This window comes from Molossus molossus, unplaced genomic scaffold (assembly GCF_014108415.1).
Source record: "Molossus molossus isolate mMolMol1 unplaced genomic scaffold, mMolMol1.p scaffold_m16_p_3, whole genome shotgun sequence".
In the NCBI taxonomy this organism is placed as follows: Eukaryota; Metazoa; Chordata; class Mammalia; order Chiroptera; family Molossidae; genus Molossus; species Molossus molossus.
The window spans coordinates 14575908-14595738 of record NW_023425366.1 but is presented as its reverse complement, the minus strand read 5'-3'; the positions used below and the strand labels follow the sequence as shown (position 1 = coordinate 14595738).

General features: G+C 47.5%; 1 protein-coding gene across 1 annotated transcript in view; it reads right to left on the bottom strand.

Moving 5' to 3' along the window:
* Window positions 1-19831, bottom strand: part of ADAMTS12 (ADAM metallopeptidase with thrombospondin type 1 motif 12) — a 262620-nt gene that overhangs the window by 162871 nt on the left and 79918 nt on the right. Inside the window, exon 3 of the mRNA XM_036280361.1 lies at window positions 14382-14514. Coding sequence (XP_036136254.1) covers window positions 14382-14514 — 133 coding nt within the window. The remainder of the gene's footprint in view (window positions 1-14381; window positions 14515-19831) is intronic.

The following is a 19831-nucleotide window of genomic DNA, read 5'->3' as shown; positions in this document are numbered from 1 at the left end:
CAGGGGGTCTGCACAGCGGGCGAGCACAGGGGGCCTGCACAGGGGGTCCGCACAGGGGGTCCGCACAGCGGGCCTGCACAGGGGGCCTGCACAGCGGGCGTGCACAGGGGGCCTGCACAGGGGGTCCGCACAGCGGGTCTGCACAGCGGGCCTGCACAGGGGGTCCGCACAGGGGGTCCGCACAGCGGGCCTGCACAGCGGGCCTGCACAGGGGGCCTGCACAGCGAGCGTGCACAGGGGGCCCGCACAGGGGGTCCGCACAGCGGGTCCGCACAGCGGGTCCGCACAGGGGGTCCGCACAGGGGTTCCGCACAGGGGTCTGCACAGCGGGTCCGCACAGCGGGTCTGCACAGCGGGCCCGCGTGGACAGCAGCCTGTCTCCAGCACCCGCGTGAGCACCCGGCAGTGCGGGGCGTCTGTCTTCACATCGGGGCTCTGCACCGGCCCACGGAGGGGAGACGGTCCTAGGGCCTCAGCGCCCAGCTGATCCCACTGGGAGGAGCGCTGAGGGCCAGGCTGGGTGCCCCAGAGGAGCAGGAGAGAAGGCTGACTCCCGCTCAGGGCCTCCCCGGGGGTGGGGGGGGCCCTCTGTGTAAATGCCACAGTGATGCCCTCAGAAGGGCAGCCGGGGCCTGGATGGCTGCCGGCAGGGTTCGCACGGCGCTATTATTAGCACAGTTCTCTGCAAGGGAAGCCTTTCTTCTGAGGGGCCGGGCTCCCCCTTCCCACTTAAATTAAACAAAGAACTGCTCTGTCCACTGAGAGAACCCACTGGGCTTTCCACATGGGGTTCATAACGGAACGGAAAGAACTTCCATGAAGTCCTGAGTCATCACAGCGCAGCAAGCTGTCTCCTGGGGCCAACAGTGCGCGAGGAGTGTGTTTACAGACACACACACACCACATACACACACCCCACATATAAATACACACAAACATGCACACCACACACAAACACACACTTACGTGTAAATACACACAGACACACAAACACACACACCTAACAGTAGACACACTCTACATATAAATACACACACCACATAAACACACACTCCACATATAAATACACACAAACATGCACACCATACACATAAACACACACTTACATGTAAATATACACAGACACACACACACACCTTACAACAGACACACACTCTACATATAAATACACACACCACATAAACACACACCCCATATATAAATACACACAAACATACACACTATACACATAAACACACACTTACATGTAAATACACACATAGACACACATACACACCATACATATAAACACACACTGTACATATAAACACACACCACATAAACACACTCTACATGTAAATATACACATAGACACACAAACACACATCCATACACATCAACACATACACGACTCGGGCTGAATTGGCTAAAACGTGATGTCCTGAACCGAGAGGAACAGCCCACTGTACCTGACATCATTCAAACATGTGTGGGGTCCTTTGAACTAAGCGCCACGCCACGCCTGGACAAGTAGCCCTCTAACCTTGCTACAACATCATCCGCTCACCTCTCTGCCTTCCCAGAATTAGGGCTCTTAGGTCCAGGCTCAGTTTCTGAATGGCCACTTCCTCCCTTCAATGCTCCAACCCACGATGACAGACCAGACACATGCACCAACTCGTGACCTGCAGTCCCTCTGCTCAGCTGACGGGGCCCCAACGCCGGCCCAGCCGGCCCTCGGCGCCAGCGGCCTGTGCTCCTGAGGTTCAGGCACGGCAGCTTGGGATGGGGCAGGGTGAAAGGGAGGCAGAGGCCAGGGAGGAGGAAGCACTGGAGCGTGCCTGGGGATCCTGGAGACATGGGTCAGACCTTCACCCTCTAGGTGTGAGCCTGGCGCCAGGTGTACAAACCCTCCTCGCAGGGTTTAAACCACGTAGTGTCTATGAAGCCTGTCAACACCACTCTGTTTCTACATACTGCAGAGTAAAAACCGAACCAGTCTCTCAACATATGAAAGCTTGAAAAAAATCCGTCAAGATCTTCCAACCCTTTGGTCTCACTGATGAGTAAACAAACTGGGGTTTGTGTAACTTGTCCAAGTAAGAAGATGACAGAGTAGGCATAGGACATGGTTCTCCCAATTTTCAGTCTATTTCTCTTTAAACTCAAAAAAAAAGAAAAGAAAGAAATGAAACTTGATGCTTATATAGGAGCAAAACTAAAAATAATGACTAATAATAACTGCTTTCCATCATGGCTAATTATATAGCAATTTCAGGCATATCATGAATATGCATAGGATTCATTTTAATTTTTTGCAAGCAAAGCAACTCTAAACCCAGGGCTGGCTACATGATTTACAGAGTGCAGTGCATGAACAATGATAACACAGGGCCTGGGCCAGGGCCAGGGAAGTCAGTTTTCCTTCCCAGGCCCCCCATCCCAACCCAGGACAGACGGGCAACCCCAAGGAACTGTGAACACTATGCCAGGGTATGTTCCTACCAGGATATTAGCTTGGGGTGGGGAGAACCCCTGCATGTCCCACCCCAGGACACTGGGACACGCACCCAATCCTGAATGTCCTCGTGTGCACCTGCTGGGGACAGGGAGCAACCACAGAACACAGGCCTCCCCCATTGGTGCAACCTTGTCACTGCCCCAGACAGGGTCTCAGTGGAAAGTGGGAGGTCAGCGGGGACCAGAGCCCTGAGAAGCCAGGGAGAAAGTGGCCGAGAACCCACTCTGGGAAGGCAGGAAGGTGGCAGAGGCAAGAACATGTAAGAGCTGCGGCTCCATGCTCCGGCACATGTTCCCCACCATCCTTCACTTACAAAGCACACATTCAAAGATAAAATCATTAAGAATTTCAGTTTGGCTACTGCACAACATAAAGCCCCCAGCACAGAACTCCTCTGAGTATGAACTGTGCGACTGCACGTGGGCACATGCCACTTAGCCGGCCCTGACTAAACCCTGTCGTGTGTACAGTCTTCCGTTGCTCCTGAGGCATAACTCCCTGCTGGTAGCTTGGAAACTCCAGGAAGCACTGCGCAGGTGAGCTCATGCAGGAATGCAGTGTTAGCTCATGAATGGACGCAGTATTAACCGCACTGCGCAGGTGAGCTCATGAATGGACACAATATGAACCGCACTGCGCAGGTGAGCTCATGCAGGAATGCAGTGTTAGCTCATGAATGGACGCAGTATTAATCAGCACTGCGCAGGCGAGCTCATGAATGGACGCAGTATTAATCAGCACTGCGCAGGTGAGCTCATGAATGGACGCAGTATTAATCAGCACTGCGCAGGTGAGCTCATGAACGGACTCAGTATTAATCAGTACTGCGCAGGTGAGCTCATGAATGGACGCAGTATTAATCAGCACTGCGCAGGTGAGCTCATGAATGGACGCAGTATTAATCAGCACTGCGCAGGTGAGCTCATGAACGGACTCAGTATTAATCAGTACTGCGCAGGTGAGCTCATGAATGGACGCAGTATTAATCAGCACTGCGCAGGCGAGCTCATGAATGGACGCAGTATTAATCAGCACTGCGCAGGTGAGCTCATGAACGGACTCAGTATTAATCAGCACTGCGCAGGCGAGCTCATGAATGGACGCAGTATTAATCAGCACTGCGCAGGCGAGCTCATGAATGGACGCAGTATTAATCAGCACTGCGCAGGTGAGCTCATGAACGGACTCAGTATTAATCAGTACTGCGCAGGTGAGCTCATGAATGGACGCAGTATTAATCAGCACTGCGCAGGCGAGCTCATGAATGGACGCAGTATTAATCAGCACTGCGCAGGCGAGCTCATGAACGGACTCAGTATTAATCAGCACTGCGCAGGCGAGCTCATGAATGGACGCAGTATTAATCAGTACTGCGCAGGCGAGCTCATGAATGGACGCAGTATTAATCAGCACTGCGCAGGCGAGCTCATGAATGGACGCAGTATTAATCAGTACTGCGCAGGCGAGCTCATGAATGGACGCAGTATTAATCAGTACTGCGCAGGCGAGCTCATGAATGGACGCAGTATTAATCAGCACTGCGCAGGCGAGCTCATGAACGGACGCAGTATTAATCAGCACTGCGCAGGCGAGCTCATGAACGGACGCAGTATTAATCAGCACTGCGCAGGTGAGCTCATGAACGGACTCAGTATTAATCAGCACTGCGCAGGCGAGCTCATGAATGGATGCAGTATTAATCAGTACTGCGCAGGCGAGCTCATGAATGGATGCAGTATTACTCCACACTGTGCAGGTGAGCTCATAAATGGACATAGTATTGATCCCCACTGCGCAGGTTAGGAATGAATGGACACAGTATTAATCTGCTAACACTGCCATTACAGAGTCTACAGCCTGGGCAGCTTAAACAGCAGAAACTTATATCCTCATGGCTCTGAAGGCTGAAGTCCGAGAACAAGATGTCTGCAGGGTGGCCTGTAGATGACCATCTTCTGCTTGGCCTGTAGATGACCATCTTCTCCCTGTGTCTTTACATGGTCATCCCTCTGTGTAGGTCTGGCTCCAAAATTCCTCTTCTTGAAAAGACAGGAGTCATATTGGATTAGGGCCCACCCTGATGACCTCGTTTTAATCTAATTACCTCTTTAGAGATCCTATTTATTAGTACAGTCACTGCGTTACTGCGGGTTAGGACCTCAACATATGAATTGGGGGCAGGGGCACAACTCACCCCTGACAGGCGCCTTCCTTGAAGGCTGTGGTGATCTTCGGCAGAAGGGCTCCCTCGGGGTCTGCGCTGGGCTGGGCTCATCCCAGGGAGGCCTTCTCTAACCTTCCCCGTTACATCGAATTCCTGCCACACACTCTCGCAACACTGATCACAATGCCCAGGGATGCTTTTAAACTAATCATCGTTAAGTTCGCTTTCGACTCTACCGGAGAACGTGAAGGCAGGGTGCAACTCAGCATGTTCAGAGCTTTGTCCCTTAGTGTCTGGCCCACAGAAAGCACTGAATTAGTATTTCCTGAAGGACGGAAGGTCAGTCAATGACACATACCAACGTAAACAAAATTCTGAGACTTCCTAATGCTCGGCTTTTTGGCCCACAAATCCCCCTGGGGATCCGCTACTCTGCCTCTGGAGGAGAGGATTTAGAACAGAAAGTGCACCGATAATTTCCTCCGATATTTGATTTCAAAATCCCAAGTAAACTTCCTTCCCCATAAAGAAACAATATTATGGTATCCATGAGACTCCCAGCTGCTGCCCAGCAGTGGGACTGTGTGGGGGTGGGGTGTTTGTTTTCCCCACAGGGGCTCTAATCCAGCTGTGGAATAAACACACAGTTCACACGAACTGCGCCAGAGAGCACATCTGTTGTGCCTCGGTGACTCAGAGGACTCTGGGAATGTTTTGTCCCCAGCCCAGGTATGACGGGTGTCCACTCACACCTGCAGGCTCCTGCCGCTATTACACATCACTCCCTCGTTCAATGGACCAACATTTACCAAACAACCAATCATACATCAGACACTGGGCTTGATACTTAGGACAGAAGATGAGTCCATGCTGCAAACAGAATACAAGTTCAAGAGGAGAATCTCTAGTGAAACTGCGATTGGTTCATTGATTCCCCTACTCATCTTTCAACATTTACCAGGTGCTGACCATGGCAGGCTCTGCCCCAGGCAGTAGGAATACAGCAGAGCACAAAAGCAAGAACGCGTTTGCCTTCATGAAGCTTACATTCCTGTTGGGGCACGATAGATAATAAACCAATTAACAAAGAAACAGATAAAACGACATCAGATGATGACAAGTGCTGCGGGGGGGGGGGGTGAACAGCAGGAGAAGTGGTTTGCCAAGGGACAGAGGGAACGGAATGAGGGGCTATCTTAGGTAATGGCCAAGGAAGGCTTCTCTGATTGGAAACCTGGAGGAGTGTTCCGGGCAGAGGGAACAGTGAGCACAAGGCCCAGAGAGTCACAGCAAGTAACACCTCAGAAGCAGGGGGGAGGGGGAAAGTGGTAGGAGGGAAGGGAGGGGCCACATCGAAATGCGGAGTGGGCAGGGAAAGGGGCACAGCAGTCCTCCTGGGGTAGTCCATGCACAGGAGGGGACCTCACAGGAGGCAGAGCTTGAAATGAGACTAAAAGGATCCAGAAATCGGGTTCGTCGTGGACTGGCTGAGAATCTGTCTTCCCACTCCCCACCGGAAGCTGAAGACCATGAGCTCTGGGCTCGGACACCAGCACTCAGTGTGCATGTGGCTGCAGCTGACGGTGCTCACCTTCCAAGGCACCTGCTCCTCGTCACCTCCCCTAGAGACACGTCTGCTCCTTCCTACCTGGTGACTGCCTCTGGCCTCCACCTCTACCTTCCTGCCTGGGTGGACAGTCTGCCCACCACTGCATCCCCATTTTCTAGCAGCTCCTGGCACGGTCAGAGCTTGCTGAGTAAGTGAATGTCGCTTTCCCTAATCCATCCATCCATCCATCTGTCTGTCCGTCCATCCATCCATCCATCCATCCGTCAATCCATCCATCTGTCCATCCATCCATCCATCTGTCCATCCACCTACCCATCCATCCATCCGTCCGTCCGTCCGTCCATCCATCCGTCCATCCATCCATACATCCATCCATCCACCCACACATCTATCTACTTCTTTCTTTTTTTAAAAAACTCACCCAAGGATACTTTTCTATTTATCTTGAGATAGAGTGGGATGAAGAGAGAAGGAGAGAAAGGGAGAGAGAAATATCTACATGAGAGGGACATATCAACTGGTTGCCTCCCGCACGACCCTGATCAGGGCTGGGGATGATCACAACCGAGGTACATGCCTTTGGCCGGAATCAACCCATGACTCATTGGTCCGCGGGCTGATGTTCTACCGCTGAGCCAAACCAGCCAGGGCTTATCTACTTTTATTTTTCCAAAATAAGAATTTGCAGTAGTTATTTTCCGCTGCCACCTCAGCCACAAGTCCCACATTGGCCCCTTGTGTATCTCCTGCAAGAGCAAGGCGTCAGAGTGTACACCAGATTTCCTCAGGAAACTGTGGTTATTCTCAGGGTTACACTGGCTCATGTAGGTTAAAGTCAAGTATATACTGCCGACCACCTAGGGAAAATATATATAGTAGCTACCAAACAACCAATAAGCTACCCAATGCATCACAGATAGTAAGTGTAGCACTTACAAGTTCAACATTTTTGAGTTCCTACCTTGGCCAGGAACTCTGCCAGTCCTTGGAGACACACCTGTGAATGTCTGCCCACAGAGGGACAGAGACAAGACATCCACACAAAGCCAGTGGCAAGGGAAGTAGCTGGTGTCCAAAGTCACGGGCGAGGCCTGTAATGCAGACTGAACAGCAGCCATGAAGGTTTTCTGAACGAGGCGTGTGAGAGTCCTGCGGAGAAGTAGGGATGTGTTCAGGCAGAAGCGAAGGGCTGGAGGAAATGAGTGTCATTCCCTGCAGGTGGTCACGGCTCGCTCAGGGTGCAGGCCGCGGCTGGAGCGACAGCTGAACGGAGAGAAACAGCCAGAGTAGCACAGAGGAGTTCCTAAAACTTACTAAACACGCGGTCTTCATCCACAGGGCCCCCGGACAGGCTTTAGGCGTGGAAGCGAAAGGATCTGATCTGTGTTCTAGAAATATTTCTCTGACTTCTCAAGGGAGAGGTCAAGGGAAGGGAGACCAGCAAGACTGTTTGCAGAAATCCAGGTGAGAGTTAGATGTTGGAGCACAGCAACGCACTGGGAAAGGCAGACAGTGTAGAGAACTGTTTAGAAGGCAGAAACGACAGGACTTGGTTACAAGAAGAAAAACCACACCGAGACTTTGCCACACAGAGCTTTGAAACGAGGGTTGAGTTACGTGGTTTTTTAGGAGCAATGTCACTATCCTATTAGGGCCATTGGTGGTTCCAAGCATGAGAAGACAGGGTGTGAAGGAGGAAGCCAGAAAGGTGGTCAGAATAGGATAAACTGGCCCTGGCCAAGTAGCTCAGTTGGTTAGAGGGTCATCCCAATATGCCAAGGTTGTGGGTTTGACCCCTGGCCAAGGCACATACAAGAGTCAACTAATAAATGCATGGATGGATGGAGCAACAAATCAATGTGTTTCTCTCTCTCTCTCAAAATCAATAAAAAGAAAAGAAAGGAATATGATCAGCCTCTTCTTGTCTCCACAGGCACATGGAAGCCCAGGAATGATCAAGGGCAAAGGTAGGAGCCACTACTCATCCAGGTATCGTGTCCATGTCCCAACAGTTATGCGAAGTGTAACAGATCTTAGGCAACGAACATCTCAGATAACACGACTTCAGAATCAGGGTTTCTGTCCTAAGGAGCACCATCTTTCACTTGAAACTGATCCCTTGCTCGGATTGATCCAAATCCCCTCCCCGGCCCAGCACGCACTTCTCGGTGTTCTTTGCCCTTGCAAACCCGACCTGCACCCCAGGCAGCCCCGGGCTGGCAGCAGGTGCTCAGCACGGGCATCCTGGAGGCGTAACCGGAGCAGACGCCACGCCTCCAGGGAAGCTGCTTCCTGTTTGAGGGTGGGAACCTGGGCACCTGAAATGGTGAGGAACCGAGGAAATGCACGCAGAGGAATTGCCCTGGTGAGGTCTGGTGCAGGAAAAGGCTTCTGACTGGATCAGGGGGCATCTCAGAGCAGCTGTGCCGAGGCGCCTGGCGCTCGGAGCTCCCATAGGCTGGGTCTCGGATTTTACTAAGCAAACGTTACCACTTTATCTTCCCCTACTGGCACACATTAAATGTCTCCCAAATTCTCAGCAACAGTCCTCTGATCCCTCACTGGTAAACGCTTGGAGCCCTTTACCCATCCTCCCCCCAGCTCTGAAAGCAGGTAATCAAACACCATACGCCACCCCATAAAAGAAAACACAAAAACCCGAACACCGATTAAAATGTTAACCACCTCATACAAAGCCAAGTGTGGATCCCTGTGGAGTGGCTGTAACCATGAGGCGAGTAGGCGATCAAGAAATTCAAGACAAGTCTCGGGCAGGCTTTGCCAAGGAAGTGTGCTGTTAACCAAGGAAAACTAAGAGTGCATTTTAGACTCAATATCGAGTACAATGGTTATTTTGAATTTTCAACTAACTGGATTTCCATGAAATCAGAACAAAACTACAAACCATCCCCCCCACACTGTAGCATATATTAGTGATCTGATATGCTAGGTGATCCTAATGAGCTATTGTGAATGCTTTAATATTTAACATTTGTTAATATTTAATCATGTCTGTGCATGTCAATAATAAGCCCCTAACAATGCTTAAAGTATAAAAGGGGGTGGAGGGACTGTTCAGAGGCCAAAAACAGAAAAATGAAAAATAAATTCAAAATTCTGAGAGAAAAGCAAAAGATACAGTGTGACGATAATCTTTTTTTATGTATCAACTTGGTTAGGCTGCAGCCCCCCAGTTCTTCAATCACACAGCGATCTGAGTGTTGCTGTGAAGATATTTTTGTAGGTATAATTAAAGTCCATCATCGGTTGACCTTGGGTAAAGAAGATCATCCTTGATAATGGGGTGGGCCTGATTCAATCAGCTGAAATACCTTGAAGAGCAGAGCTGAGGCCTCGCAGAGGAATTCGGCCTGGGAAGCTGCATCTGCCTGTGCCTGAGAGTTGCAGCCTGTTTCCCAAAGGGCCGCCCACGGGTCTTGGATTTGCCTAGCCAGCCCCCACTATCATGTCAACCACTTTCTTGCAATAAATCTCTTAATCTTGTTCTACTTCTCTGACTGGATACCGACTGATGTCAAACTAGCTGCTGGTCTGGGGCATCTGCCGCTCCCTGCTTTTGTGCTGGAGAAAAGAGGCGAGTTCAGGACGCACAGAGGTGAAAAGTCAGATTAGACGCAGAGTGAAGAGGTGAACCAGAAAACAGTGAAACAAGTAAGCAAACCTGAACTTGCGCTCTGGGCTTCGACGCCAGGTACAGGGGAGAAAATGATTCATGGAGGATCTGTAGCCACAAGCCACGGATCTGGGGCCCAACTTCACAACAGGATACAAGTGTTTTCAACATTAAGAGAAATGCCACTTCCTATCTACCAGACTGGCAAAGTTTAAGGTGCGAATACCGAGGACTGGACAGAATACGGGAGAGTGGAAACTCTCATTCACTGCTTTGGAACGTCAGCTCTGCTGCACCATCTGGTAAAGCGTGTGTGTGTGTGTGTCTCCTATGCAACACTGACTTCATTCTACTGCAAACCTGATGAGCCTGTGCTCTGACATGTGCAAGAATGGTCTTTGCAACATAATGAATGTATAATTGCCCCAAACTGCAAGTAGTTCAGATCCATTCATAGGAGAATGGTCAAGTGAGTCACATGGTGGAGTACTACAGCAAAGAAAGTGAACAAAGTACAGCTGCACATCCTGGCACAAACATAATGTAGAGTAACAAAAAGTAAATTAAAAAATTCTAACACATGCATTAAGATTCCATTCCTCTTCACAGTTTTACCATATATTTTGCAGACAAAGCCAGGACTGGATCCCTAGTTACCTATGTCCGGTACCCAAGAGCTATAACCTATTCACAGTTGTGCCCACAGAACCTAGGAGAGTACAGGGCATACAGATGAGACCAGATAGAGGTTTGTGGAATAAATGAATACCTTTTGAACAGGGAAATGCAAGCCAGGAACCGGACCCCATGTTTCTAGCCTACAGTCCTGATGCATGAAATCCCAAACTCCTCCCCCCTCTGCATAGCTGGCCTGCTGCTGTCCCTTGTTAACTCCCTTCCCCAGCACCCTAACACCAAGGTCTCCCAGACATTTCCTTCTAAAAGCCACTCAAGTCCCAGTGGGACATAGTCTTGCCAAAAATCCTGAGAGGAGCTTATTATCGTTGCCAATGAAATGAAGTTTTGAGATTTGCTCTAGACTTAATTCAGACAGGCTATGTTTTCCCACCATTTAACATAGGGTCCAGAAAGGTGGGGAAAACAAGAAATTTGGCAAGACGTGGCCAACATGAGGCTTAGAAAATCAAACAGAACTAGCACATAGGTTAAGAAATTTTAGTTCAAACTAATAACAAAATAGCATCATAATAAAGCCCTGGCGGGAGCTGGGTGGAGAACTTAATTACACTAGGCTATATTGATAAAGGACTTACTGTGGAATCCTGGGCACCTTTCTATGTGGAAAATAAATATAACTGAAGGGACATATTTTAGGGAAAGGTAATTGATACATTTTCTCTCCTGAAGTACTAATACTTTTAAAATACATCTTTTTCAACACCAAGGGTATTCCTGCTTTGAATATTACAAAGACAGAATGCTTTATACAAGGTGATACAATCGTAGTAATTTCATCTCCCAATACCAACTAACTTAAGAAAGAACTGTACGTTGGTGTTGGCTAATGACATGGCTACTGTCAGTTAATGCCATTATCTCTGCAGAGTAACGTGGTATAAGAATACTGCAATTGCTTTTTTCAGCCAGATCAAGTTCATTTCAACTTTCCAAGTTTTTAAAATTCTGAATGTTACCCTGGCTGGTTTGGCTCAGGGGTTAGACTATTGGCCTGAGGACAAAGGATCTCAGGTCTGATTCCCAGTCAAGGTCGCATACCTGGGTTGCAGGTTCCCCAGCCCTGATCCTGGTCAGGTGCAGAAGGCAGCCAATTGACGTGTCTCTCTCACATTGATATTTCACTCTCTCTCTCTTCCCTTCCCTTCCTTCCACTCTATCTAAAAATCAATGGAAAATATCCTTGGGTGATGATTAACTACAACAACAAAAATTCCAAATATCATGTATACCTTAAGAATATTCACAGCCTATTCGATTATTCCTTTTTTTTTATCTTCACCACCCTATTGTCTCTGTCCATGGGCAATGCATATATGCATGCAAGTTCTTTGGTTAATCTCTTTCTTTCCCTCTCCCTCCTTCCCTCTGAAATTTGTCAGTCTGGTCCATGTTTCTATGCCCCTGGTTCTAGTTTACACATTAGTTTAGTCCATATGTAAGTGAGATCATGTGATATTTGTCTTCCTCTGACTTGCTTATTTCGCTTAGCACAATACTCTCCAGGTCATTCTTGAATCTCTTGCTATCATTTACACATTGAAGCACATTTATCGTTTTAGGTAGTGAGATAGTCACAAACAATTGATAATCAGTTGAAAGACCTTAAGAGCAGAGTTGAGGCTTCCTCAACATCTAGTAAACAAGCATTTCTTTTTTCTTTCTATCAATGTTACATACACTGGAGGCTAGGATTGTCTAGGTTCATTTACTCGGCTACAAATCACTCTTAGTTTCAGTCCAATGATTTACTGGATTTCTTCTGTGCACCTAACATTATGTTATGTTACATACTATTTGGGAGGGAGTTTCTACTCTGATGGGGCTTTCAAGATAGTTGATTGAACAAGACTTATATCCAAGGAACAGTTAAAGAATAAACATGAAAGAATATAAAACCCGAGGTGTAATAGAATCTTGACTTCTGAGCTTGGCTATATTTTGAACACAAACTTCCTTGAAGCTTTTGAAAAATCCACTCCCTTCTCTTAGCCTCCTTCTTTGGTGAAAGAAGGAGGATATACTCTCAAAAGTTCTTCCAACAGAGCTGTTCAATTAGGACAAGTATAAGAGTATCTTCTAAAAGATGTGTGTGGAAAAAAATTTGCCATGCAAAGATTGTTCCGGGGTGGGATTAATCAGACAAGTTTTCATGGAAGTGGTGAGTCCTAAGGTTGGTCTAGAAGGACAATAATGAGAAATGGTAGGACAAGCATTGTAATTGTGGTGTTGGGTGTGACTTAATGGGAGCATGACATTTGTAAACCTCGTTCTTTTCCTATCTGTCCCTTCTGTCTTTATGACTAAATGCACGCTGTTCTCCATTCATTATTAATCAACTCTCTTTCAATAAGGAAGTTAAAAGGGAGAGACGGTGTTCAAGGTGGATGGATGAAGAATCACATTACCAACTTCATAGAGAACTACGCCTACAGAGCAGTCATCCAGCCGGTTTCACTCACTGCCCTAGTAACTCTGCCAAATTGATGACCTAGTGATCTAAAAAGTGTTGAATCACACACACAAGGTGTTATCAATCATCCAACGTGGAACAGAGATTGAGTAATTACCCAGGAGATTGGATCGGTGGCAAACTGAGTCCCAAGAATTCCCCTTGAGACTAAGTTATCTTGACTGGTACCTTTATGAATCAAATCAGCCAGACACTACATCTCTTCCCTTCTCTTGGTACTTGGTAGAAGGAGATTTAGACAGGAAGTTGTCTAATGTAGGACCAAGTTGCAATATCTTACTAAAGTTAAGGGATTTAAGCAGCTGTCCACTTTTGTGTACAGAAAACATTATGGCCTCAAAAGTTTCCTGTTGCTTATATACTCTGCTACGGTTACAGAAGAAACTCCCAGTAAAGTTACCATCCCTCACAGGGTCTGGGTGAAGTCTGTAGAGAAATTACTTGTCCCCGGTTCTTTCCATTTCCTTTCATTTTCCCACTTACAATGCTCAGGTTGAGTCCCCTGAAATGCTTATCAGAATCCACCTTCCCTAATTCCTTCACCATCTACCTGTTTTCCCTTTGAAGTCCATGGTTTTCAAATTCTTAAGACATATGAATAATATTAAGTGATCCTTTTATTAACTATCTCCCTCACCCATTACTTTTTAATCTTTGAAGAAAGCATGACCCCTTTCCAGTGGTCCTTCATGCATAAACTATTCTCTCCCACACAGTAAAGAGAATGAGGGAGTTGCAAGGAAATAACTCAGGCCAGTGCATCTCTGAAAACCACCTGAAACTGTTTCGCACCAGGCAGAGAGGGGCAGTGAAGATCATTGCAGGGGCCTGGGGGCAGGGAACGTACCTCAGTGAACCAGAAACAAAGAGAAGTGTAGCTGATTTCATCGTCTGATAACGTGCTGACGTTTTTTCAGCATCACTTCATACGTCAGCAGCAGCAGCAGACACATAAGTCTGCGTTCCGTACGCAGACTTGCCAAGCTGTCTGAAACTATCCCGCACTGCTGTATCATAACACTGCTGATACTAAAAATCATTTTCTTTACATTATCTTCCCCGCGGGGGTTCAGAAACGTGTTTTGCAAAGCCCATTCACCACTCTGAATATCATATGAATATCATCAACGAATGTGGCAAGAATATAGGAAAGGCCTTTTTCCCTTCCTGTTAATACAACGAGACTTATAGAGAACTGAAATAATTTATACACGGGTGCAGACTTTTTTGGCAACAGAATGGGGATGATATAACAGATTTAAATAAGAACAGGTCATGTTGGAATTAAACAATAATAGAACAAAGCAAGCTCCTCAGCCCAGCGAGGAGGCTTAGTCACGGTACCCTTCAGTCCGCAGGCAGGCTCCTTCCTCTGTCTCCTGTAAACGATGTGCGGGTGGTGCTCCCCCTCGGCCTGGGGGTGCTTTCTGACAGGCTCAATAAAAAAGTCTCCGTGCGGTAGATGGAAAACTCCAGTCTGTGAACACAGATGCAGTAGAACATTTTATTTGAATCAATTCTTTATCTATGGAAAGAAAATTAGCAAAGTGAAGATTATATAGATCGTGATCACCCCTAGAACGTGTGAGGCCGATGCTTTCAAAGCTGCCATTTGCTCACACAGAAGAACCAGTCGGGAGACATTTAATGGAAGTCGTCATAGTCATAGTCATTAAATGTTTAGGGGTCATGGATTCCTTTGAGATTCTATTGAAAAGAGTGCACATGTACCATCTAAAATATAGCATACAATTGTGCAGGTTCATGGATCCCCCCTAAAACCCGTAGCTGGAGAGCCATAAATGTTAAATAAGAGCTACGGCTTCCTGGCCGCCCGATCATGGGGTTGGTACCTATACCCCATCGTCCACGGACAGCTTTGGGGAACAGCTGTTGACCTGAATGTGGGCAGCCCAGCTACATGCTCACACAGCTGTTTGACCTGCAGTGGTTGATACATTCTGCTTTCAAGAAAACGAAGAACTGTAACACGAAGCCTCCGGTCTGAGCCTGGGTTTCCAGGTGTCTGCAGTGCAAACCTTTGTCTGTTTCCAAGGAAAGGGGCACTCTCATTTCACAGACGTGGAACCTGCGATACTCCAGAGAACACTAGTCAATGAGGAACGCTCTTTGGGGGCAGAAACCCAGGCTCTGGAATTAAAATGGGCTCAAGTCCCAGCTCCTCCACTTACTAACCCGGTGACCTTGGGCCAATGACTTGTTCAGTTTCAGCTTTCTCAGCTGATAAATGGAGATTAGTCAAGGGTTACTGTGAAGATTCAGTGAATTAATATACGCAAAGATCTTAGAAAAGGGCCTGGTTCATAGTCTCCCCTATCATAGACTCTTTCCAGATCTCAGATTGCATATCATTTCATCATATTAGGGTCTCCAGAGTTAATATAGCAGCGCAATAAGTTTCAATTTTGTAAAAGTAAGCCTGGAAATGTTGGGGGATCATAGAAACTGTGAAAGGCTTCCAAAGATCAAGCCCCCTAGCCGGCCCACTGCCCCAGCAAACCGGGGCCCTGCCCTGCAGGGGGGTCTGCAGACAGCCCAGCAGCCCCAGGCAGGAGACAGGAGGGCTTCCACGAAAGGAGGCTGCTCTCTGCTGGACAGCTGCCCGTGGGTGTCTTTCCGAAATGTTTGCTTCACTGCGCCAGTAATATAACCAGAGAGTAACATATATCGCCACAACTGACTTCCTATTTTGATTACTGACCTTAAAATGACTTCAATAACAATAAGAATAGGAAAAAAAGAGAGAGAGAGAAAGAAACACTTTCCTGGGGGGTCATAACAATAGCTGTATGACCTTGACTTGGTGGCGCAGCCTGTAAAATAGGTAATGCCTACCACCGCATAGGCTGCTAGGAGAATCGAGTGAGCCGAAGTTTGCACCAACTGCTTTACAAATGCAGGGTGGTGATGTTTTAACTACCAACTCTAACAGTAATCACGTCTGACTTCAAATTTGCTGACATTTCTTGGAAGACATTTATTCTCAGCATCATCCTCTGAGGACACACCACCGGGACAGGAGGAACTGACAAGGCCCAGATTGCCATCAAGTAGCTGGAAACAGGCCTGTGCAGTGCTGAGATCTGGTCCAATTTCCACTCTGAGACAAAGCCCAGGAACACATGCGTGAAGTGTGCCTGTTGCTAACGAAGTTCCTTTGTTCCACAGAAGCAAAGTAGAAGTCAAGAACTCCTGAAGGATGACTGGCTTGGGGGCCCTTTGTGACACCGCTATCAACCTGATACTGATGTGCAGGAAGAAAAACTATCACCAACAAGAAGAATGTGTTGGTATTTCTTTGGCCTCAAATTTGGACCCATGTGGTGCAGAAAAAGCAGATGGGACTCCGGTCGGGAACATAACAACTGTTTATGAGCAACATGAATGGCAATGCCTGAAAGCCAAGCGAGAATTTCCTAAAGGCTCACTCCGTTGGCATCCCTCCACTCAGCCCGCCGGGCCAGCGTGCGTCACCTGAGCAGCCACGTATTTCTCTGGAGCTGGGCGGAGACCTAGGAGGGCTGGCTGGCTCACCAGCCGAGGGGAAGCAGGACACCCACCGGCTCACACGCAAGTAGGGCTGTTGGCCCCAGGACCCCATGTGTGTGTCTCTGAGTAGGGACTGGGCAGGAGAGGGGATGAAGAGACCTCTGCTGGTTTGGGGGAAAGTGAGGTGGAATGATTTCCCAGCTGAGCTCTGCCCCTCCTCTCTCCCCCAACATATAAACACAGAGCCTTGTCCACGTGGTACCCAGGGGCCATGGTTTATTGGCGTCTCTCATTTAACCAGAGCCAGGTCATGGAAGAAATCGTGGACAGTTTACTTTGCAAAGGAAGGACAGGCTCCCAGCCTTCTCCGAAGCTAACTGCCCAAGAAAACACCTGCTATTGCCTGTTCTGGACCTGAGCTCGAGAAGGCGCTCGCTCTTTATTCCAGTCTTCTCCACAATCTGCTCGCCTCTCCAGACCTTTGCGTGGAAGCGGACTGAGAAAAAGGAGTATTCACTTCACTGGGGGTTTGTACTCTGTTCCCAAAAAAACCAAGGCGGAATGAGCCTCAGACAGAAGCTCAAAGAAGACAAAGTTGCTCTTTAATCTTCTCTGTCATCTACTCTTTCTCCTCCACACTGCTCGCTCTCTTTTGGAAATAAACTTACCTCATTGTTTTAACAAAGTTATAAATATCCACGAACACTTCCCAAGACTGTCTTGGAAGAGGTGTCTTAAATAAACTTTATTTTGAAGCATTATAAACATACAGAGAGATGTACAAATCGGAACTGTAAAGTCCCATAAATCTTCCGTAGAGGCAACACCTCAATGGAGAAACAGAACACTCCCAACTGCTGAGACACCCCTCTCCAGTCTATAACATCCCCCAAGGCTAACCGTTGTTCTGATTTCTGACACTTACATGTTAGTTTTAAGCCTATCCTGAATTATGTACAGAAAGCATTACTTGACACAAAAGAAAAATAATGTGTATCTCAAGTGTTAGGGACTGGCCCATGGAAAAGATTTCAAGGCAGGTGGATTTCTCAAGGCCCGTTACATTGGAATCTTCCTATTGCTTCTACTCATCGGGCAAGCCCAGCTGTGGGGCTGAGGCGGGCCAAGCTACCTTAGTGAAGGGTGCGAGGGACCTTCACAGACTCTTTATTTATTTTATTTTATTTTATCCTCACCCGAGGATATTTTTCCATTTTTGTACAGATAGAGTGGGAGGGAGAGAGAGAGAGAGAAACATCGACATGAAGGGACACATCGAGTGGCTGCCACCTGCACAACCAACCAGGGCCGGGGACAAACTACAACCGAAGTACGCGCCCTTAGCGGGAACCGAACCCGGGTCTCTCCGGACCACAGGCCGACGCTCTACCCGCTGAGCCAAACTGGCCAGGGCTTCACAGACTCTTTAGAACCAACTTATCTTTCCCCGTGTCTGATTGAAAATACTCAACTCCTTCTCCTCAATTCCCATCAAAGTGTTAGTCATCTTTCTGTTCTTGACATACTGCAGTTAATACAATGATTTGGGGTCGAGTGGGAAACGGGCAACATCTTACCAGGAATGTGAGTAGAGTATTCTAGAATCACAAAGCCTGGAAACCTTACCGAGCCATCTAGCTGATGCTGCCTTGCCTTCAGGAAGACCACAGGTATAGCCTAGCAGACTGCAGAGTAGAAAGCAGTGTGTTTGTAAAAGACACTGGAGGGAATGCACAATCAGTCCCAACATGCAGAACCCTGTGCTGCACAGCTCAAGGGGGTGTTTTCACCCAGGAAACACTAGCACCCCCTTGAGTGGTGGGGTAGTGCTCCAAAACTCACCAACTGCCTTGGAAAGAAATTCCTTTCCATTTGAAAAGTCAGAAGTTACCAGATCAGAGTGTTCCTTCCCAAGGGGATCGAGGCAATCTTATCAACATATTCAGAAATCAAAAGCAGAAGGAAAAATTGTTGTGGGACAAAGAGGTGCCCAAGACACTGAATTATAGTGCATGGGTCACTGGAAAAGATACCACCTGTTACCCACTGTATACACAGGAAAGAGGATAAAATGCACCCCTCCAAGCCCCCCTAATTGACGATCAATCTGCATCAGTCACATGGGCAGCCCTGTGCCAAGGGCTGGGATAGTGAGCCCTGCACTTACAACCCAGTCCGGAAGACAAGACTGACATCCACAAACCAGTAGAAAGGGGACAGCAAAGCCTTAGCATGTTTGTGTAGAAAGAGCTTAGTATTCACACGAGCCAAGAGGCCAGTCATGGCCTCTGGTGGCACCGGCCCAGAGCACACACCTCAAGTCTTCTGGGACAGGCCACTTCATACCGCACCGTGCCGGAGGTGAGGGAAGGTCCCTCCCTGGGTGCCACAGGGTCCAGTGCTGGGGTGCAGGGGAAACAGAGCCCCATGCAAGCAGACGCTTTTAGGGTAAAGACAAAAGATTGCAGTTCTATGTTCTGCAAAATACTTGGCACAGTCCTAGCATCTGGGATGCCCCGACAGCATCCCAGAATCACTGGTTTGCAAGAGACAGAACCATCTTCTTTCATTTAATATATAGCCAGGTCCCTAAATCAGAAGTCACAGGATAACAGAAGCCTTAGAATACAGAGAAACAAAACCACTGAGAAGATTCCCCCAGGAACACCCCAGCCTCCACTGGGATGCTAAGGTAATGTCATCGATTCATGAAGATTATGCATATTAGTCCTTTTTTCTTTTAAATTTCAAGGTACATTTAATTTATCAAGAGTGTGATACAAAAGGCCCAAAATACAATGAAGGAACACATTCCCCCATCAACACCAATGACAAAGCCCTTTCAACATGTGCCTGTTGAATGAAATGGGGATTTAATAAATTTCACTACTGAAAAAATAACACAGTGAGTCTCATCACAGCCAATACCCTTATACAATCTAGCTGTGAAATGAATGTTTATAATGCTTCAAACAGTATAAACCTGAAGTTTGACACCACACTTCTATGCTTGTACAGTCCTCAGTAAGATTATCTACAGCATTAGCAACCATTCGAAGAACAAACCATTGATAAATACCACATTGACTTAAGGCTCGATCAAGTAATAGAGCGCCCCAAACGAAGTGCTTCAATATATGAACTACTTGTACTGTATCTATTATTTGATTCTGTTTTTGCTAAGAAACAATCACTACTATTATGTTGTTTCTTAGCAAATAAACCCTTTAAATGCAAAGTTCACCTCATTTGAGTTTTGACCAAGACGTTCAACAACAATCGGT